The sequence below is a fragment of the Archocentrus centrarchus genome, chromosome 2 (genome assembly GCF_007364275.1).
Source record: "Archocentrus centrarchus isolate MPI-CPG fArcCen1 chromosome 2, fArcCen1, whole genome shotgun sequence".
Taxonomy (NCBI): domain Eukaryota; kingdom Metazoa; phylum Chordata; class Actinopteri; order Cichliformes; family Cichlidae; genus Archocentrus; species Archocentrus centrarchus.
In genome coordinates, this window is record NC_044347.1 from 26,810,816 (window position 1) to 26,834,544 (window position 23,729).

General features: G+C 42.2%; 1 protein-coding gene across 3 annotated transcripts in view; it reads left to right on the forward strand.

Annotated features, from left to right (window-relative positions):
* Positions 1-3,184: 3,184 nt before the first annotated feature.
* The window catches only part of LOC115795504 (vang-like protein 1), a 65,483-nt gene continuing 44,938 nt past the window's right edge, over positions 3,185-23,729 (forward strand). For all 3 annotated transcript variants that reach the window (XM_030751465.1, XM_030751473.1, XM_030751486.1), the window contains exons 1-2: positions 3,185-3,354; positions 19,542-19,795. In XM_030751465.1, the coding sequence (XP_030607325.1) occupies positions 19,725-19,795 (71 nt within the window). In that variant the 5' untranslated portion in view covers positions 3,185-3,354; positions 19,542-19,724. The remainder of the gene's footprint in view (positions 3,355-19,541; positions 19,796-23,729) is intronic.

Sequence of the window (23,729 nt, forward strand, 5' to 3'; positions counted from 1 at the left end):
CAAACAGTGGTTAGCACAACATCAAAACACCACTCAGGTTCAGCTCGGGCAGTCACCCTCCAGGTCACACTGTGGTTGCCCCTGTGAGTCTTGAAGTCCCCCAGCAGGACAATGAAGTCCCCAGCAGGGGCACCTTTAAGAACCCCACCTAGGGACTCTAAGAAGGCTGGGTACACTGAACTGTCGTTCAGCATTTAAGTACAAACAACCCAAAGTTGCAGTGAAGCAACCCTCTTGTCCATTGGGGAAAACCTCAGTTCAGAGGCACTGAACCCCTACAGTCCTTGCTGCAAGTGGTGCACCCACAAGAGGGCAGACCCATATATTTCTTTCAGGCTCTCCCCAGCCCAGCCCCATCAGCCATGTTCCTCGACTTTTTCTTCATCATAGGGTTTTTTTTCTGAATCACTCTTTGAGTGGATGATTTGTTTGCTTTAGGATACCCTACCAGGGGCTGATTCCCCCAACAACATAGCTCCTGGGCACACAAGCCCCTCTACCCCAATAAGTTGGCAAATTTATTCTGGATTCACCTTGCCTTGTCCTTTCCCCCGTGCCACCCCATTTAAAAAAAATCCTCCTGTTATGACCATTTTGGAGGCAGCAAACCAGATGTTGGGAACTACTGGACAAAACCAGCTAACAGAGGATATTTTACTGCACAATCACTAATTTGATACTTGATGCTTTGATACATACTGCTGACTCCACAGAAGTATCACTCACCCTTTGGGGAAATCTTTGAGACGGGCTCTTTGCATTTCCAAAATATCTTCTGCAACATTATTTTATTAAATCATAAATGCTCAGGCAACACTGGCAGTAGCATCATAATATTTTTGCGTTCATCTTTATCAAAGGAAGAGAAGTTATCTGGAGTGTTTGTTTACATTCTATTTTCAGACGCTTACTCAAGGCCTCACTGACTGCATTGTGTTTCTTTCACTGACTGCGTCCAAGCCAGATTGCCATCGCTCCGCTGTTTTGTTTCGTTGCTTCGAGTGAGTGACTGAATGGTTACATCGTTGACAAGTGTTTACCTTTTTCAGCACCATGAGCTGTGACAAAAACATCGCCTGTGTGTGTGTGTGTGTGTGTGGGTGTGTGTGGGAGGGAGAAAAGAGACTGGCGCTTTTGTTCAACTATCAATCAATCTTCTCAGGATCAAAGTCTTCCGTGAACTTTTTGAATTTAATGCAAATTTAGAACGGAACTAGTTTTCTTTATTTAACTCATCCTCAGCCCATTTAGCTCATGCAGTCTTGTGTCAAGATATTTTTTTTTTTAACCTTTCTTAATGTTGTATTTTGGCATGCTGCCTCTATTCAAATATACTTATTTTCTCTTAAACATCAAGACTACGGTAAACAAGGACATCAGGGCTCAATGCTGTTGCATGTTTATCCTGTTGGAGTCACATTCTCTGGAAAAATCGATTTCACTGTTGTCTACAAGATGTCTCGCTGCCATGACATCGGGAATGTTGAAAATAGTGTTTCCAAAAAAGCTCCCACAGTGATCAGTGAAATGGTGATCAGTACCTCCGCCAAGGAGGTCGTGTTTGATTAACCTTTGTAGAGGTGCAGAGTGGGGTCATGTTAACGATCCATTAAAATCTGACTTACACCCACCGAGGTCTTCAAGGTCAACTTAATGATTTATTGGTTGAAAATTTTAACTATGATTCTTACAAGTGTGGTGTGTATTGTCAACTTATAGAAAATACTGTACAAAGATGTATGTCAAATGTGACCTCTCCTTCAAGGTCAATAGATTGACCTGAAGGTCAAAGGCACTTCCACTTATCCTTCTCAGGATTGCAGCCTATCTCAGCCTGTCAGAGGGCTAACAAAGAGAGACAAATAACCATTTACACTTCAGAATCGCCAACTAACCTAACCCCACAAAGTGCCTGTCTTTGGACTGTGGGACGAAACCAGAGCACCACCTCACAGACGTGCAAATTGGAGGTGGATTCAAACCAGGACCTTCTTGCTGTGTGGCAACAGTGTTAGCCACCATGCCACTGTGCTTGCCAAGGAACGACATAGGGGGATTCTAAATATTATGTTAATTTGTACCTCTGACCAATTTTTCAAGGTCAAATAAGGTCAAACGTTCATAAAATGTCTTTTATTTTTAAAACTGTTGAAAATTCTGCTGGCTTTGTTTGTATTGGCAGCAGTTAGAAAATGATACCAATATATGGGGATTCTAAGTATCACATTATAGTTTGCATCCAAATGTCACATCACATTTGACCTCTGACCTCACTTTTGCGTTTCACATCTGCCTTTCTTTCAATGTGATCCCAAAATGTGTTACATCTCTAAAGAAAGAGGGGAAAGAGAATGAGCTGCCTGGTTAGTTAGATATATGCTGTGGTACAATATTATATAAGTTATTCATGTGCAGTTATTTACAAATCAGTACTTATTATCCATTACCTGCTCCTACATAATGTTTGTGTAATCAAAGTAAACATCTGCCATGCTACCCTGATCTGAGTTTTACTGCAATATAAACTTCTTAAAGTACGTAAGAATATGAATATATATACAAAATATAATACTATTCCCTTAAAAGTAAATACTGCCCAGAGAGTGAGCTCAAAAATTATGTTCAATTTACAAACACACATACAAAAAAGCTGAAATTGAAAACTGAAATTGAGAAACTCAGAGTTTTGTTGTTGCTGTTGTGTTTTAAAATATAACTTTATGCAAAGTTTTAATGCCGGTATAGAATGGCCAGACTGCTTCACGCTCATCAGGAAGGCACAAGTGACTCTTAGTTTTTATACCTATCAGGTTTAAAATCACCAATTGATCCCAAATAACTAAGAGAAATTAAAAATGCAAACAAGAGTTCAGGTGTCAGGAGGATGCTCTGTAATCAGTTATGTAACTAATACTATTGAAATTGTCATTTCACATATTGCAAGAATCTTCAACAGTTTCCAGTGGGAGAAATAAATTAAAAAGTAGACTGTAAATGCATATTTTATCGCACAGTTCATTATTAAATCACGAGATGACTCTCCTGGTCCTCCATTTAATAGGACACATTACTGTGATTAAACAACTTCTGCACAGGGTCACTTTAACTCGCTGTCTGTGATCTTTGCAGTGGCAAACTGGGGGCAAAGACACCCCCCTAGCGCCATGTGTCCGCACTGCACCCCCTCATGCCGAGAAGCTCTGCCCCCTGTGAAATTCCTCACTGCCAGGGTGATTCCTACGGTTACCAAAGCCTGTTTTTCCTACTGTAGCCTACCGTGCGCTGTGAGGCAAACTATTTTACAACCTCTGGATAAACTATCAACCCCGGGAATGATATCTCCAGCGATAAAGGGTGAGTTATGATTTAATTACACCTGAGATAGTGTCGGCCATATGTGTGTTCTGCAGATGTTAGTGTGCGGGCTCACCAGTGTGTGAAGCTCAGCCTTATAGCCTATAATGTCCTGTCTTGATTCCTGTAGCTCACAAAAATGTGCGTTAGCGTGCCTACCTGTTTTTCCATACAGACAACAAAGGCAGTTGTCCGCTGAATGTGTGTTTTTAAGGAAAGACTTGGGAACACGCCCTTGCTCCCCCCCCCCCTCCTACCTGTATGAAAGACAATGTTTTTAACTTCATATGAATGTCCTCAAACTGCGGTGAGACCAACGCACTAATCCACTCTGGGAAAGTTAACCGCGTTTATTCATATTTCGCTGCAATTTGGAGTTTGTAGCCTGCTGTTCGATCATACATAGTAATATTTTACTGTCCCCTTCTCAAGCACAAACTCCCAGAGCGATTCTAAAAGTCAACTGTTTCATACGGATGGCTGAAGCCGCATAACCCCGGCTGGTGCACCACAGCTCAGCTGTTAACTGTAACCTGCGGCGGCAGAGTTGTCGCGGACGGATACGTTACACCACCTCTAGCCTGGAAAAACAGGCAGGAAACCGACAAAACACCCGGATCACCCGCCTGCAACCACTACAGCCTGCTTTGTTTTGTTTTTTTTCAACTAGTCGTATATAAGGGCTACAGAGGTTAGGGAGAGCAAGAGGGGGGGTGTCCGAGGCCACGGTAAAACCGGGGAGTTTCCTGCCGCACTAGGTCCGCCTGCCTGCCGGGTCACAGGTAGAGGCTGTGCGGGTAACCCTGCTCTGGAGCTCCACCAAACAGAAAAATGACTCCTGTTGGGGTAAATGGTATCACTTACATTAGGCACAATAAAACAAGTGTCAAGTATAGTTTAGCTGGGTAGTTTCCGTCGTATGCGACTTATTAAGACAGTCTGTGAGAAGAAAAAAATGTCAGAAATAAGTTAAGGCGGTGCTCCTGCAGCACTTGCGAGTTTGGTGAGGTCTAATTAATAACCGGTAACAGTTTCTGTTGAGCTGCTTGAGTCCTCAGTGGTTGCCTGCTGTGACAGAAACTTCAATCTAGAATTGAATACACAAGTCCAGACTTTACTGTGTCAGTTTAGACAGGGTTGCATCTAATTATGAACTGCTATAATAAAAAAAAGACTAAATCCCAAAGACAAACCAAACGATATTAAGTGTATAATTATATGAAACTTGAGTGGAACAGCAAATATGTGGTACTTTTACTCCATGAATTAGTTGTTTAATGACTAATTAACCACTTAGTAGTCCTTACTCACAATGTAGGCAATTTGTCTAGTAGACAAGCCTTAACAAATAAATTGTATTTATAATTACAGTCAGTCACATAAATGCAGATATTTCCTGAAATCTGTTCAAAGAAAAGCGGCATGCGTGATGCAGTGCGATCCCTGACCGACATTACACTGTGACAACAGCTCCCTCTCCATAAATTATGTAAGATCCTCCTCATCATAAGGACTTTATATTCAGAATCATTCCTGTCACATTGCACATGGATTCTTTTTCATTCTCTGCTCTAGAAAAGTCTCTCTGGTTTTCTCAAAGGTTATCAGTGGCATATCTCATTTGGAAGGCATGTGCTTAATAAATGAGGTGTATATAGATATATATTTGAAAACATATCCAGTCTCAGTGGGGAAAAAATCATGCTGGATATGTATACTCATATGGACTGGGCAATGTGTTAGGAATGAAAGGATGCCACATTATTTGATGGAAATGAAAATGATCAACTTACATACAAAGTTGTTGATTCAAAGACACCTGAAAATCAAAGTGATAAAGTGATGCAGCAGGCTAGTTAGTCCATTTTGCCAAAATTTCATTTCAGCAACTCAAAATGGTATTCAGTAGTTTGTATGGCCCCTAGGTGCTTGTATGCATGCCTGACAACTTCAGGTCATGCTCCTAATGAGATGATGGATGGTGTCCTGGGGGAGCTCAACCCAGATCTTGACCAGCGCGTCACTGAGCTCCTGCACAGTCTGAGGTACAACCTGGCGGTGTTGGATGGACCGAAACATAATGTCCCAAAGGTGTTTTATTGGAGTTAGGTCAGGTGAGCGGGGGGTGGGGGGGGCAGTCAATGGTATCAATTCCTTCATCCTCCAGGAACTGCCTGCATGCACTCACTACATGAGGCCAGGGCATTGTTGTACACCAGGAGGAACCAGGGCCCACTGCACCAGTGTAGGGCCTGACAGTGGGTCCAGGGATTTCGTCCTGATTTTTTGTGAAAATTTGTGAAAAGCACAGGGCACCAGTGGTGGACCTGCCAATTCTGGTATTCTATGGCAAATGCACTGTGCTGGGAGACACAGCAAAACTTGTGGCAATGGTACGTATTGATGTTCCATCCCGGAGGAGCTGGACTACCCGTGCAGTCTCTATAGGGTCCAGGTATCACCTCATGCTACCAGTAGGGATACTGGGGTGGCTGTGGCTCAGGAGGTAGAGTAGGTCATCTACTAACTTCATATGCTCTCTGATGCATCTGTCGGAGTATGAATGTGTGTGAATGTTAGATAGAAAGCACTTTGAAGTAGAAAACAGTGCTCGTATGAATGTGTGTGTGTGAATGGGTAAATGCAAACATGTTGTATAAGTGCTTTGAGTGCTCAGCTAGAGTAGAAAAGCGCTATATGAGAGCTAGTCTATGCAGAAGTCTACCATTTACTGACCCTAGCCAAATGCAAAACTAGTGAACAACAGGGAAGAATGTCAGTGGCCTCCACCTGTAAAACCATTCCTGTATTGGGGGGTTGTCTCATTGTTGCCCTTCTAGTGCACCTGTTGTTAATTTCATTAACACCAAAGCAGCTGAAAATGATTAACAACCCCCTCTGCTACTTAACCGATCAGATCAGTATCCCAGAAGTTTAACTGACTTAATGCTAAACTCTGATTAAAAAGTGTTCTTTAAAATTTTTTGAGCAGTGTAAAATGCAATATTGAGAGCTCTTCCCATGTGATTGAGCCACCACTCACACCTTGATCCATGTGACCTTAAAAACTCACATTATGGTAGGGTGGGGCAGTGTGTGTGTGCGTACAATTTATTTTGACTCAATTCTTAAGCTTGACATCAGAGTTACTACTTCTGTCACATAGCCACAGAACATGGACGTTTCATTGGCTGGTCAGAAATCAGTGAGCTCTGCAGAATTCCTTACATTGCTGGGGTGGTTCTGATAACCTAGAGGCTCAACCATCTCATGTTCACTGCTGCAGTTTAATGCGATCTGTTGAGTAACTTCAAGTGACAGTCTGAGTATTTAAATCATTCCACGAGCTGTTCAACTAGAATCGATGAGGAAATAGTGCGTTCTTTAAGAAACAGAAGAATCTTTTAATTTATGTCCTTTTCTTTGTGTATCGGTGGACTGTGATTTCTTTGTTTTTGACTTATGTGCTGGTTATCTTTAAGTGCTGTGGTTGAAGTAGTTGTTTGATTTTTGGAAAAAGGCTTAAAAAAAACCCCACAAACTCCTCCAAAGTACCAAAGGAAGTATCAAAGTACTTAATGTGGTTCACTGGGGGTTTAGGTTTTTGTGCCAGTAAGTGATGTTTAAATATATACACTACAATCACACATCCACAAAGTACTAAGTGTAAAGTGTTAAAAATAATGTTTGTGAATGTGTGAGAAATGAGTATGCTGGCATTTTCATATGTCCAGTGGTCGAAAACATGAAATACTGAAATGTAGTTAATATTTCATAGTGACATTTTGAAGCTTATTGTCACTTGAAGAACAAACTATTCCATCTGGACTACAGTAAGTCTGCAACAAAAAGAAGACCGAACAAAAGAATATTATATTATCACCTTTTTGAGTCAAAAAGTGTGACTACTAGAGCCCTACCAATCTAGGATTTTTAAGAACGATACAGAAACGATATTTGGTCAGTTAAAACCTGATATTTCAGCTGATATATTTTTGCCTTTTCAGATATATGGAACATAAATAGATTTCTCTAACATTTGTTATGTGTAGTTATTTATGAGTCCTTACTAAGATAATATGACAATGCTGTTTAAAAATAATTAATTTTATTGTCACAGTAAGTCGTGGGTTACTCCTTTATGTTCTGCCCAACTCTACTTGGATCAGCTGGTTGTTGCCAACAGGGAAGTTGCAGAATGACCTCTGGTAGACTAACTGTCTGAAATCAATAACATGGCTCCTTTTTAAATTTTCACTTATCGGCAGCGATAAATGCCGATATTGCTATATCAGCAGTAATATCAGTAATATCGGCTTTTGGGCTCTAGTGACTACTGATTAAAAATTGTGTCCTATCCAAAACCATGGAATAATTACTTTTAGACCTAGTGGACTTTTTATTTTCAATTAAAAAATAAGTTAATAGTCAGAGTTTGCTTGTTCGGGTGGGGTTGGGGTGAGGAACCTTACTCGGATTGGTCTAAGCTCTGAAACTACCTGGTTAGTTTGTGTCCCTTTCACAATGTTAACCACGTTTTGAAAAGCTTATCTTGCTTATCTTGTTGACTGAAAGCCCCGAAGGCAAACCTCTCCCATGTGTGGTCTTTTTTTCCTCCAGTAACAAAGCCGTGACATGACAAAGAGGTAACTGATCAGTTTAAATGATTGTCCTGAAGCGGCACTAATTATGATGATGTAGGAACAACACCAACATGGCAATATCAGATACACAAGTAACCAGATGTGCCAAAGTCCCATTTTTTATTTCCAGGATACTGAACTGGTGTTCCAACATTTGGAGCACAGTCATATTACTGAAAAAATATCCCAGCTTTAGTAGTTGAGCATATTTACAGTACAAACCCAGTGAACTATGAGGGCAAGAAAACACACACAATAAAATATATGTGTGTGTGTGTGTGTGTGTGTGTAATAATAAGCAATCATTAATTGAAATTGAGGTCAATTGTTCAATTAATTGTGATTTTGATGTGAGGTTATTATCGCCCATCCCTGCTGCAAACCGGGAGCTTTACATCAACTAGATAACCCGCCTGCAGCTCATCAGAAGCCGGTTTATTGACTGACCACCGAGGACCAGCTTGTTGTGGTTGCCTAGTAACACCAGCGCAAAACTGCAACAGGTAAAGGCCAACTGCGACTCAAGCATAAGGTGTGGAGTTGGTGTCGCTGAGCCTGCCGCTCTGCAGCAGCACAAACTGTGCACGCTGATAAACTGTGAAGTCACAAATCCTCCGATTCCAAATATCAAGTGCTGGTAAAAGTCTGTGTCTGCTGCTGCTTCGCTGTTCAAATCTCAGTGGATATCTGTGGGTTTCGGTTCTGCGACACTCGGGAATGTTGATTGAATTCCACAGAATTAATAGCCCTCATTTGCTCAGTCACAGACAACAGCACAGTAAGCTTGTGACCGGGGCCAGACTTCCACAGTGACATGCTTCCATCGTGTCCCGGCACGCCTCATGACTGCAGCCGTCGCTGAGCTGCCTTCTCTCCAGCTTAGTGGAGTCAGTATTTTGCACTGGGAGCTGCTTGGCTCTTATTACAGTGAAGGGAGATGGTTTATCATGGTGGTAATAGAGGCAGCGCAATGAGGGCCTTGTGGTTAAGGAGGGGGGAAGGCGAGAGAGAGAGAGAGAGAGAATGAGCCGCGTGCTGATGGCGGGAAGCAAGCGAGTACGCTAATTTGTATTGTGACGAATCACAAAAACAGGTTTGTGTTCGAGATTATGTCAAAAGTCGGGTCATCCAGTCATTTAATAACTATGTGATAATCCCCACTTTTGCACTAAGCCCATCACATGCTGGAGAGCTCACTAATCAGAGATCTCATGCATAATTAGCTCTAAATATGGATGATTGTTTAATAGTATCTTTCAGGGTGAACATCTAGGCTGACACTGATGTTTAACAGTGTGTCTGACAGATGTTTTCTCTTTAGAGTTTTTGTGGTATTTTTTTCATCACAGTATTTTTGAACAGTGGCTGAGTATAAAGTTAGGCTTCGGGACGGTGCAGGAATCAAAGATTTGAAATAAAAGGCCGTAGGATTTCAGGATTAATCACTGCTGGGTGTGAATGATCGACAGAGCTCTTCACTCCTGCTCTGCAAAAGGGAAGAACGGATGAGCGGCTCGCCTGAAAGGAGGTTTTGAATGAAAACATGATAGATCATCTTATCTGGTTCATTAGATGCTTAATTTGCTGCTCCACACAGGAAAGTGCCATTTCTGCCCCTAGCTTGGCTCCTGCTCAGATAATGAGCATGCCTTCGTGGTTTAGGAAGAAAGCATCTCGTTAGTTCAGTGACTTTGGCCTCTGTTTGAAAACAGCAGGTTCTGTACAGCAGACTGTGTGTGTCTCTTCATCTGCTGTTGTAGAAGTTTGTCGTGTGTTATGGGATCAGTAAGTTTGGTAGGTTGTGAGTGAGCCGCGTGCTTCCTGGAGTTTCCCTAAACAGCTTCGTAAAGGTCAGTCTCACAAGTAATTCTTGATCCTCTCGAGCTGCAGCTGTAACTACTAAGCGCTTCCAAATCGATGTATTAAAATATAGGACATTTTTCATTTAGCCTGATTGCTGTCAGTCATATCTGCTGCGGACGAGACACCCAGACTGAGAACGACCTTCTCAGGGGCCCTCGGTTCACTTCCAGGTGAGCTCTGGTTTGTGGTGTGAAAACAAAGCAGACAAGCATGTGATGGTATTTGTATGTGAATTAAAAGGTAAAATGTCAGGGCTACTTTATTAATCTGAAGGCTCTTTAAACATTACACATTTCAGCAGCCTAGCATGATTTAAGCAGGCATGAATGACTCTGTGTGTTTCTTACAGTATTGCAGATGTTTGTGCCACGGTTTGCAGTCTGGGTTTTAAATATGTTACACCACTAATAGTCATCCATTAGTCCGTCAGCACTGTCTTACAATGGCTGGAGGATATTTACTGTTCCTCGTGTTGCATGTCTACTAATATAACTGTTACATATGCATTGTAGTGCTTTCCCTGGAAGCCATCTCAGTCACCCAAACCACAAAGCTTTCATTAAAATGCATACTGTGCATTTTTTGTTAAAGTGGATCTATTATATGTTCTCATTTTTGTCATCATAGATACACCTTTACAGTGGTATGCTCATTAAAACATGAATAAAGTTTCAAAGAATGAGGTTAGTGTATTTGCAGGTGATCCTCGCGAGTCAAAAGCTCAGGCTTCAGACTGTGTTGAACATGTTTTTCTACTCTTGGCTCTTTGTGATGTAAATTAGAGTAGTTATCTCTAATATGGCCACTCCTGGCACGCAGCTCTGGTTGTGAGTCAGCAGCTCCACCCATGTGCTGTTCAAACCCTCTGTTTGCAATGGATAGCCAGTCATAAAAGTGTTTGCTTAAAGGCTGGGTGGTCTTAAAGGCAGGAGAGCTAAAACTGTTTCACACAGAGGTTGACCTGGTTCTAAGATAAATAAAGATTACTGTGACCTGTTAATCATGTAAAGCTGCAGTGCTCTGAAAAGGTATTTGCTGCCTTCCTGATTTCTTTTTTTTTTCTGCATACTTACTGTCACACATGCTTCAGATCACCAAACAAATGTTAATATTTGACAAAGAAAACCTGTGGAAATTATTTAATTTGTTAAAGGAAAAAAGCTATCCAAACCTACCCGGCCCTACTGTATGTGGAAAAGTAATTATTCTGCTTGTTAAATCATGAATTAACTCTGATTAACCACATTTTTTTGGAGAGCTGAGTTCAGTTTTACTTCCAACACCCAGGCCTGAATACTGCCAGACCTGCTGAATCAAGAAATCACTTAAACAGAACCTGTCTGACAAAGTGCAGCAGGCTAAAAGATCTCAAAAAGCAACACATGCCACGACTGAAAGAAGCTCGAGAAGAGATGAGAAACAAAGTCACTGACATCTATCAGTCTGGAAAGGGTTATAAAGCCATTTCTAAGGCTTTGGGACTTCAGCAAATCACGCTGAGAGCTCTTATCCACAAATGGAGAAAACTTGGAACAGTGGTGAACCTTCCCAGGAGTGGCCAGCCTACCAAAATTACTCCAATAGTGCAGCGATGACTCATCCAGGAGGTCACTAAAGAACATCTAAAGAACTGCAGGCCTCACTTGTCACAGTTAAGGTCAGAGTTCATGATTCAACAATAATAAAGAGACTGGACAAACTACTGCTGACCAAAAAGAACACAAAGGTTCGTCTCTCATTTACCAAAAAAATATGTTGATGGTCTCCAAGATTTTTGTGAAGATATTCTGGACTTTTTGTTGCAGCTGGCATAAAACTACATATTAAAATAAAAATAACAGTAACAGTCAAACATGGTGGTGGTAGTGTGATGGTCTGGGGCTGCTTTGTTGCTTGTTGCTTTGTTGCTTCCTTGAATTCTGCTCTGTACCAGAAAATCCTGAAGGAGACTGTGTGGCCCTCAGTTGGTGCCCTGAAGCTCAAGCACTCTTGGGTCATGCAGCAGGACTGTGATCCAAAAGACACCAGCGAGACCACCGCTCAATGGCTCAAAAAAACAAAACAAAATGAAGGTTTAGGAGTGGCCTAGTCAAAGTCCGGACTTAGATCCAAGTGAAATCCTTTGACCTTCAACAGCCTGTTTATCCAGTGTGGCTGAATTAAAACAAGAAGAGTCGGCCAAAATTCTCCCACAGTGATGTGAAAGACTCATTGCTAATTATTGCAAACGCTTGATTTGTTTGATGATTTAAAATATGTAAGTGTGACAAACATGCAAAAACATCAGAAATCAGGAAGACTTTTCCACAGCAGTGTACTCTAGTACAGTCCAAGAATAACAATATAAAGGTGGAAAGAAGCACAATAGTTACCTTTTATACTGCATGTAAAGGATAATGATCTTTGAGCCATGTTATGCCGCTTAGTGCTAAAGCCATGACGTCAAATTGTATACGTGTGTTCACTTGAGTCAGTAATAATCAGATCTCGCCATGCTGCCAGCTTTCACTGGATGTGACGGGAAAGGTGCAGCCACGCAGCAGCGTGTAGTTGGTGGCTGACAGCAGATGTCTCGTGGCTCCGGCAGAACTTTGCTTCCACTCTGCTCCCGGATGAAAGTGTGTTCTTGGGCTGTTTACGCAAGGTTGTTAGTTTACGTTCCCAGTTCCATCTGCTGGCTGTTTACTCGCAGTGTGCTCAGGTTGATGCACCTGTTAGCTTATATTAGACTGGAGTGTATATTAAGTTTCTATCATATATTGTTGAATTCAATGATATGTTTTCACAAAGTCTATGAGAGGGCCTTGTGAGAGAATATACCCTTCATGCTTGATTGCTGTGATATGATTTAGCCCTTCCTCCTCTCCCAGTGCTTGCTGCGGGTGTTTTCCTGGGCAAACAGACAAGCCGGCAGCTCAGCAGGGGTCTTGGATTACTGTGAACAACCTGTCAGGCTGCCTTCCTCTTCGAGAGGGGGGGGGGTTCAGCTTTCGACTCGCAAACTTGAAGTGGTTGAAGTGGTTTCTGGTACGGCGAAGACAGAAACCACACGTGTTTCGCACATCCTGTTTCACAATCCAGACCTCAGAGCTGGGCTGCTCACTAGATTTGCATTATTAGGGAGTGTGTGAAGTATCTGAGCTGCTTTTTTTATAGTAAACACACTGAAGCTGGAAATAATTGATCAGCTTTTAACCTGGCTGCTCTTTACCTGTGCCTGTACTCACACTGACCCTGGACCACGCACTCATTTAACCCTATTAATCCCTCCTGAAGCTGCGCGCCCTCACTTTTAAGAGGATTAAACCAGGTGTTGGAAATGCATGTGTGATGTGTCCAGCTCATTTAGCACACATTATTCAGTGGATGTGTCCCTGCAGTAGAGCACTAGGTCGGACCACTTAACAAAGGGTGACAAGCTGCTGGCTGAGGGGCCAGAATCAAAAGGATTTTTTTTTTTTTAACAGTTGTTAACAAGCGACTATAGTTTATTTAATCCATGTTGAATTAACCTTGTTAGTTCTAAGTCATCTTCAATGATGAAAAGTAAACCCAAGGCTAACCCTATGTTTTGGAGAAAAACTAAAATGATTAGGATTTCCAAAAGTCTGCTTCAGTGAACCTAAAATGTTGGAGTAGCGTGGATGCTAGCTCTAAACATAGCAAAAATCTATCTGAAAACAAAAACCCATCGGTGTGGACATAACCTATGGGGTATCCCTGGGAAAATTGAGTTCTGGGCAAATCCGAATAGAGACAAATCCCCTCCCCAAACAGAGTGGATAAAGTGCTCTTCCTTACCAGGTTCTGGTGGCGATCTCGTTCCATTAAAAAGGAGGTTTTCCTCCCCACTGTTGCTACGTGCTTGCTAATAGGGGATTTTTGGATCACTGGAGTTCTTTCTCGTAGGGTTTATCTTACAAGATAAGGCCCCTTGAGATGACTGTTATATCAATATAACTGAATTTGACATCTGAAGCTCACCAAAACAGATGTTTAGGCTGTCTTGTTTGCTTTTTCAGTCTCTGCATTAGCCATGATGTAGGTTTACATGGTAACTGATCCTAACACAAAGCCAGACTCTCGGACCACTCACTTTGTTTTTTATACCGATTAGACAAATGACTTGTAACGTGTTAAAGGTGCTTTTAGGCAAACATCATGGCTTTTGGACTAAACCAAGCTAGCTGTTTCCTCCTGATACCTGTCTTTATGCTAAGCTACTCAGCTGGTGACTCCAGCATTAGCTTCCACAGGCATATGCAATGCTGATCTGTTGGAGGCCTTTTTATATCCGAGAAGACCGAGTCTTGTGGAAACCCTGCTTCCCTAATGCGAGTGTGTATGGATAATGCAGCTGGCTGGTGAGACTGCAGAGAACCAGTTGAGGGAGCATTTGTCATTATGTGAGGATGATTCAGACATTTAAAAAATGATTTGCAGGATGAGCATATCCAAATATGCAGTTGAGCAATCTTCAAAGCATTTTCAGGCGTCTGTGACAGGATACGAGGATACACGCACAGATGTACCGACACCACTCTCCTTCGAAATGGGTCACACTAGATGTTTAGAGTGTATTTTTGGAACCAGTGGTGTGTGTGTGTGTTACCCACTAACAGGGAGATAAGGAGTGTAGTTTGCACACTGAACCTGGCTAAGTGACTCTTCTGCTGGAATTTTTGATGTGAAATAACAGGGAGCCAGTTTGTTCAGGTTCTCATCACCTTTGAGGTGACTGGAGCCATAAATCAGCCATAAATCAGCCATAAATCAGCCGTAAATCTTTCTATTCTGTGCTCCGAGCCTCGCCTGAGAGTTTCTGTGCAGGTCTTGATGAAGAAGCTGGTGCAGTTTCAGACTAGGGCTAGGCAGTGTGGGAAATAATTTTATATCAGTTGATATCAATATGTCACAATATAAATCAAATCGATATTTCTGTCAAGCTTAAAGGTTCTTTTTTTACACCCAAGTGAAGGTATAAGGTTTATTTTAGCGTAATTATTTTCTGTCAGGTGTTGAACATGATTAAAGTAGTGTAAATAACAACAAATAAATAACAAATAAAAAAAACATTCTGTATATGGCCTCAGTGCAAAAACAGAAATGACATATATGTTTATGCTCCAAGGCAACAAATAAATAAAATCTTAAAGGCACAGGAAGTGTGCTACTGTCTCCATGAAGTGTGCAGTGAGGTGTGTGTATGGATCAGATGTGCGACTTCACCACAGATCTGATGTGGTAGCAGAGCTTCAGGTGATAAGAGTGATTTGTGGGGTTTCCTGCCTTTGTGGAAACAAGCTTTCAGCTTTAAACAGCTAAAATATCTCCCCGCTGCGCAGCGTCCTCGCCTTCTGAGCCTTGGGCTGCGTCTGTTGGGGTGTCGCTCGAGTTCATTAAACTTTTCTGCTGCCGTTTTGTCTTTTAACGCTCTCACACTCCTAACGTGGTCGTGGGTAAAAACTGTATCTACCTGAAGTGTTCCTTATAGGTCACCATAACTAAAGCACCACATCACGTCTGTTATTTGAGAGTGGTGTCACATTAATATCAGCTAAGATATAATAGCAGCTGTATATTTGTCCTCCACTCCATAGAGGTTATGGCTGTTTAATGACAGGTGTAAGCAGACAGGCTCAGCGTGCAGAGCCGGGCAGAAATTTGATTTAGCTTGAACTACCTGTGTGTTTTCATCTGTCTGAGTAGTTTAGAGGATTTGTGTGTGCGCGCGCGTGTGTGTGTGTCTGTGTGTGTTCTGCTGCTTCATTCTGTGAATGTATTTACAAGCACGCCTCAAGCTGTGACTAACATCTTACTACAAAATTGTGATTTTAATCTGACTCTGAGCCAAATTTATCTCACTCAAACACTTCTCCACACCTCTCATCTTTTACCGAGTAAATACTCTGACCACTCCAGTAAAAGGCTTCTTGTAGCCGCCTTAATGAAGCCTTCAAGTCTTGTACTTGCTCCAGGGGACAGTACATAATTTTACTTTCTTGGTTTTTGTTGTAACTTTGGTTGTTCAGAATGTTTGATGTGTGGGTGCTGCAGCATTTTTAAAGCTATGTGATCCTCTTGAGGGAGAATTGCAACTTGACTTAATTTAGGATGCAATTAACCAGAGAAATTCTGCTAATTATAATCAATGCAATCACAGTGTTGTTGAGTGCTTTGGATAAAAGCATCAGTCTAGGTGGGTGAATTAAAAATGTGACATTTGTTCATGTTTCATGCATTTTAGGACGTTCCCTGGATACTTTTGTTCATTGTTCTTGTTGATGGGTGGCGTTTACATGATTACATTTTTGCATGTTGGACATACAGAACCTTGAAGCAAATGTGCTACAGTAGCAGATAGGACTGCAACTATCGATTGTTTTAGTAATCGATTATTCCATCGATTAATCAAGTAATTGGTAAGAAATACTTTTGGCTTAATAACAGTTCATCTGCATATTTTAACTTCCATACTGCAGAGTGGATGGAGCAGCTACAAAGTTCTTTTTTCTTCATGTTGCTGATCAGGTGGTTGATGAAGGACCTCCAGCTGTTTCCCAGTAAAGGTTTTAATGGCGGCTACAGGAACAAGCGCTGCTGCTTTAGACGCTAGAAAAACGTTTCTTTTCGCCCCACCTGAGCTCACCTTGTGCAAAAGTCTTGAGCCACCCCTCATTTCTTTATGTTTTGCTAGGAAAATAGGAAATAGGTGCAGCGATTTATTGAAACGTACCAACACACAAACAGAGTTTGTACAGAAGTGTGTAGAATGAAGGACATTCAAAGCTCTTCTTTGGATGTTGGCTGCCTTTTGTTCCATTCTGTGTGCAGATGATTCCACGCTGCTTCAATAATGTTGGGATCCGAGCTCTGGGGAGGCCAATCCATGACCGATAGTGTTCCACTGTGTGTTTTTCTATTCAGTTATGCTTTTACTGTGTGTATGGGATCATTGTCATAATGAAAGATGAAGCCTCTGCCAATCAGATGCGTTCCCAGATGGCATTGCATGGCGGATCAAAATCTGCCCATACTTTTCTGTGTTCATAATTCCATAAATCTTAAAGATCCTGAAGACCACCGGCTGAAATACAGCCTCAAACCTTGACAGAGCCTCCACCATGTTTTACAGATGGATGTAGACACTCATTGTTGTACCTCTATCCTAACCCCCTCCATACATAGCTGTTGATGGTGATTTGAACCAAAAATGCCACATTGGTATTCATCGCTCTATAAACCCGTTGCCCCTGATTTTCAGTCCAGTTCTAGTTTCAGATACTGTGGTAGATAGTCTTTTAGACCTGCCACTTCTTTTTTTTGTTTCCTCTGCTTGCTCAGTTCCTGCTGGCTTACTTGTGGTTCCTCGGATACTCAAGAGTAGAATGGGAGGCAGAGCCTTCAGCTTTCAGGATCCTCTTCTGTGGAACCAGCTTCCAGTTTGGATTCAGGAGACAGACACCCTCTCTATTTTTAAGATTAGGCTAAAAACTTTCCTTTATGATAAACCTTATAGTTAGGGCTGGATCAGGTGACCCTGAACCATCCCTTTAGTTATGCTGCTATAGGCCTAGACTGCTGGGGGGTTCCCATAATGCACTGAGTATTTATTTTCATTCACCTCTTTTTACTCTGTTTATACCCCACTCTGAATTTAATCATTAGTTATTATCAATCTCTGGCTCTCCTTCACAGTGTGTCTTTTGTCCTGTCTCTCTCCCCTCACCCCATCCAGTTGCAGCAGATGACTGCCCCTCCCTGAGCCTGGCACTGCTGGAGGTTTCTTCCTGTTAAAAGGGAGTTTTTCCTTTACCTCACTATATAAAGCGCCTTGAAGTGACTGTTGTGATTTGGCGGTATATAAATAAAACCGAACTGAATATGGTGATATTACATTTTTATATCGCATAAAAATTGTATGTATTATCACAGAGGAAATGATATAGCACAGCTGTGTATGTTTGCAGATATTTCATTACATTTCCCTATTTCCCATTTTCCTATCAAAATGTGAAGAAATGAAGGGTGACTCGAGACTTTTGCACAGTACTGTATAGATTTCATTTTTTTAAAATGAGGCCTAACAAGGAGAAAAACCTTTTTTCAGAATGGTTAAAGGTTTTTCTCAGCTGCCAGGATTATACAGCTATCTGCAGACATGCAGGTAAAACTGTTGTGTGAATTTCCTGTGCTCATGTGCATAATTTGGGGGTTATGACCCCCCCCCCCCCCCCCCCCCCCCCCCCAATAATCTGATCCAATCACTATACCCCCCCCCCCCCCCAATAAAGTCACATAATTTCGATTTACAAAAAAAACATCTTACATGAATAACATGGTAATTTTCTTTATTCATTATAAATTTTGGGTAAAATACTAGCATGTTTACTCATTCGGTAATGTAACCCCCCCCTCTCCCCACAAAAACTTGGTATCACCCAACCCGCTTTCTCTACCAAGCAGCAGTTCACTGTTTGCTTGTGGAAGCAGCTGCTGGGGAGTGGGTGTAGCTCGAAAAAATGAAAAGAGCGACAAAAAGCGGACAACCAACAACTTTTCATTTTTGGTCGACAACAACACTTGTAAATGAATGACTTGAAGCTACCGCAGTCTAAGTGCTCTAATATTATATAAATTAAGTACGCAGCTGCAACTCTCTTGTTGTCTTTAGGTAATTTTGACCTGATTTCAAAATTTACAGTGTCATAAATGTACATTTAAGCATAGTTGCTGAAAATGGCATGCAGGGATTTAGACTGCTCTTGTTTAATGACTAATGGCTATATTTGTGGAATTGTGTCATAATTTCTCCTAGCCAAATTATAGTGCACCAGGTAAATTCATACACTTGGAAAACTGAGAAATTTAGGTGTGTGATATAATAGATTCTAAAAGTGTCAAATATTTGTTACTGTTGGAAAAAATGTGAGAAATGTAAGCCTTTTCTTAATTGTTGAAGGTGCAGAGTAAATACAAAGAAAGTTAAATAAATACATAGTAAAAGCATTACAATGTATTTCTAATACGGTTAACCCCAAATCTCCTGAATCCTTTTAGAAAAGTAAATGATTTAATAAATAAATAAATAGGCAGAGAGCTTAACCCCCCCCAATGTTGGACTCAAAGTTACGCCCTTGCCTGTGTTCCCATCATCGACACTCAGTTCCAAACCGGCAACACCTCTGTCTCATCTTAGCGCCTCCTTTGAAAAGAAGGCTTATCTCTGTGGCGCTCTCGCTCTCTTCATCTTGGAGCTTGTCAGGCTTAAATTGTTTGCTGTGTGTCAGAAACTTAAGACTGCCTCAGAACAACAGTCGCCAGTCAAATGGGAATAAGAGCAAATTGCTGTTTCAGGGTAGCACTTTTATCTGGAATGCTCAGCTGAAGTGTAACCTCCCGAGAGCCGCCTATAATGGGAAGTGTTGTCACTGTGCAGGTTTGGCACTGGGAGGCTGTGATTGTAATGCAGCTGCAGATAAACATAAGCACACTGGAGGAAAAATAGATGTGATGAAAAATCTTGTGACTTGAATGCCTGATTTGGTTTTTAGTCTTTAGCTCCTCGGGTCTCTTAACAGTCAGATGTGGACAGGTTTCCCAGACACCTAACGTTATGAATTCAAATTTTCCTGTCTGTCTCCCCCCCCCCCACCCCTTCCCCCTCCTTCCACCCTCCAGGTTAATGTTTCCTTACCGGGCGCCCTCAGGGTTGCTTTCAAAGCCTGACTGCCGACAGCTCGCCGCCTCTGTCATCCTCCTGAGCGATCTAATCGATCACCTCTAGCTCGACAAGAAAGCACACGAGGTTCTGCCGCGCTTGCCGGCAGTTGAGTCGAGCAGTCTCTGCAGGACTGCATCACCATGGATACAGAGTCCACCTACTCGGGCTATTCCTACTACTCCGGGCGCTCCCGGGGATCCCACAGACATGGGTGAGTCCTGCCGGTCAGTTATTTGCTGTAGTGCTGTTTTGCTGCTGAATTTGCATTTTGGCCTTCCTGATGGTGAAGGGTGAAACAGCAAAGTATCATAAATAATTAATCAACTTTTTATTATTATTAATTTCCACCAAAAAAAAAGATACTTTTACTAAAATTTTTGTAGTTTTGCCTCTGTGGACCACCACACTGGATTTTAAATCAGACAAACAAGATGTGATTGAAGTGCAGACATTAAGCTTTAATGGACTGTCTGAAGTCTAAAAGCCATGGACATCAGCAAATGTGGCATTTCCTCCCTTGAGGTTCTCTGCTAGGCCTTTACTGCAGACACCTTCAGTTGCTACTTGTTTGTGGGTCTTTCTGCACTTAGTTTTGGATTTAATAACTGCCAAGCGTGCTTCACCATTAAGGAATATCCCATTTTTTCCCTTGAGAAACTATTGGGTTGCTTTTGCAGCATGGCTCGGGTTATTATCCATTTGCACTGTGAGGCACTATCTGGAGGAACGTGTTTGTGAACATCTTCATCTGTGCATGTGCATCTACATCTGATTGGAAGCACAGGGGGTGATGTGCACATCTCCAAAAACAGAAGGCGAGCAAAGGTTTGTTGTGGCAAATATATGGAAAACATCATGATTAAATATGGTTGGTGGACTTCTGTGCAGTACGGTGGAGTATTTTCTTGTAACTTTGACAAGCCTGTTGTGGGTGGGCCTCGAACCAAGGGGCAAGTTTGAGCTCATGTCTCATGAAGCTGCTGGCTGGTCTGAAGCTTGGGGCTCAAGACCTGGGAAGCATATAAATTACCGTATTTTTCGGACTATAAGCCGCTACTTTTTTCCCACGTTTTGAACCATGCGGCTTATAGCCCGGTGCGGCGTTTCTGTGGATTTTTCTTTAACCACCAGGGGGCTCTTTAGCAGGATATGAATCATGGGACGTCAAAGTTGGAAATCAAAGAAGAAAGCGCCAACAAGTGCTAGCAGCAGGCACAAAAGAGATTTTTTTCAAACTCCCTCATCATGGAAACCACAAAAAGAACTTCCTATGATGCCGCTTTTAAGTTGAGGGCTATCGACCTGGCACTACAGGAGGGAAATAGAGCCGCTGCACGTAAGCTCGGCGTGAACGAATCAATGGTGAATTGACTTGTTATAACTCAAATTTGGGGTTGTCTGTCCCCCTCTGCTGAGTGCCGAGTAATTGTGGAAAACCGAGAGCGGCGGAGATACCAGCGGCTTATAGCCCGGTGCGGCTTATATATGTACGTTTCCAGTTTTTTCCAAAAAATTTGTAGGTGCGGCTTATAGTATGGTGCGCTCTATAGTCCGGAAAATACGGTAAGTGTCTCAAATTTTTAATAGTAAATGGACTAGTTCTTATATAGCGCTTTTCTACTCTGACTGAGCACTCAGAGCGCTAATACACACTTTTACATTTACCCATTCATACAAGCACTTCCATATGAATCTAAGCTAACGGCTTTTTTACTGTCTAACATTCACACGCATTCATACTCCAACGCTTGCGTCGGAGAGCAACTTGGGGTTCAGTATCTTGCCCAAGGATACTTTGGCATTCAGAGCAGCCAGGAATCGAACCGCCAACCTTCTGATTAGTAGGTGACCTGCTCTACTTCCTGAGCCGCAGCCACATTGATTTATGAAAAATCAGTTTACTCAACACCATTCATTCATCTTTTGTACTCATGATTTATCCAAGAGAGTTACCTGTATGTATGTAGGAGTCTTGCGGCTCTTTAAGAGGACAGTCTTATTCTTCCTGTCGAAGCTTCTGAGCATTATAAGCTAACACAATAAATCTGTTGCACCTTCTTTCCACAGTTTTCTTTCTGACTGTCAAACATTTGTTTTCCTGCCCCTGCTCCAACACTGTCTCTTTGTCCACCTCCATAGTCTGACCTCATGTGTCTCTGTGCCTTTCCCTCTGGCCAAGCATGTGTGGAGCCTGCAGCTCATGTAGGCGCATTAGTCTGTCAGCAGTGAAATGATTACGGTTGACAGGCCTCAGGAAGGCAGCAGGAGACAGGTGCTGAGGCCTGACTGACTGGCTCAGCGGATACAGTGAGAGAGGAGATGAGAGTTGACCGCTGGAGAAAAGGATCCTGTTCCACAACAGCCCCTCCCGGGTTACTCCGCCCAGCTTGTTTGCCATATATCTCTCGGGGTTCCTAATGCCTTTCCCACTCTTGCTGCCACCTGTTGTCATTTAAGGGATTTGTCATGTTGTCGGCGGCTTTCTATTGCTGTCTCGTTCCCTTTAACACCGTATCCCTCTCAGGCCTGCCTTCCTTATCTCTTTCCTTTCATTCTCCTCATCATTAAACTTTTTGCTCCCATGTGGCCGATCATGACAAGAAGGCAGCAGCTGTCCCTGCTCTCATTCACTTCCGACCTGTTCTCTGTGATCACTTTTTCTCCCTTTTCTCCTCCCACCTTTTAAATGTAGTCCACACTACTCTTTGAGGATGGGAAAGCACGGGCGTATCACTTGCTCCCAGGGCGTCTTCATTCCCCAGGGCAGCAATGTGTCCTTGTAGCTCAAAGTTAAACAGAGGAAAAGTGGTCTTCTTAGAGTGGAATCAAAGATAGTGGGGACAGGGCAGAGCTTTGGAAAGTGGAGGAGACCTGTGTCCTCTTTTTGCTGCACCCTTTCAAGTGAGTGACAGCAAATTGGAAAGGAACATATGGGCATCCCTGCCAGGCTGCATTCAGATCCCTTCTCCTCCTGTCCTGCAGTCTTACCATGACTGTGCCAAAGCCACCAGCTGGTCTCTAATTTAATATAGAAAAAACTAAATTGTTGCCTTTGAAACCCCTTGCTGTCCTCGCGTGAAGGTAATCTTTTTACACCGAGGGGTGCCGCGCGTGAAGCTGCTTCGGATCGCTGTCGTCTAATTACCCTGCTGCTGGGAACAGATGCAAGCACGTGGGAGTGTGCTCACTGCTTGTGTGCATACAGCCATACAGACAAACAGATGAGAACACTATCCTTATATAAGGATACATTAGAGTCACTCTTGAATATAATTTGTTAGGACATAATAGAAAATACGGGATTGGCTTAGATTCTCAGTGGCAGACGTTGGAGGGTTTTGGGAGTTGCTTTCCCTCGTTGCTGGCTTTTTACCCGACTCCTGTGTGAGGACCGTCCTCTCTTGGTGCCTTCAACAAACCACTCCCCTGGCTCGTCAATAATGGCAGTGGCAGCTCTGTCTGTGGATGTTACTTCCTGCCAAAAACATGCAATTTCTTATTTGCATCTGGTAAATTTGTATATTTCTGTTATGCTGCGCTAGAATCCAGAGCTGGACAATTAATTCTGAAATGAAAAAAGTTTGATATGATTTTTGCTAATTTTACTTAATAATACAGTACCACCTGAATCACTGGACTTAGAGGCTGTCATGTGTTTGTAGATTGCAGGATTTAATTCAACATTTTTTCCCATTAGTGCAGTGTATAATAATTGATGCTCAAAACAGGCTGCTACTGAGCAAATCCTAAGAATTTTGACTTGCAGAAATAATTGTAGCTGCTGTAACTGTGCCTTAAACAGCTTCCGCTCTCATACTTGAGAAAGTTTAATCCACTTTTTTAGGAGCATGGTGGTTTGATGCAGAGCCAAATTAAGTTCTCTCCCAGAACTTCTCCAAAGCTAGGCACTCTCACTCATTCAGTTTTAAGTTTTTAAATGATTATAAACTTGCAAATCACATATTAGCAGCTGCTCATGTGTAAAATTGGTTCTTTTGATTGCTGTAACTCCAATCACAGAGCAGCGCACAGTATTCACACAGGACAGAGTCATTTCAAGTAATATTAATTCATAGTTTAAATACCATTTAAAGGTTTCTGCATGACGTTATGCTTAAAGCAGAGTGGTGTACTTTTTGTTTCAA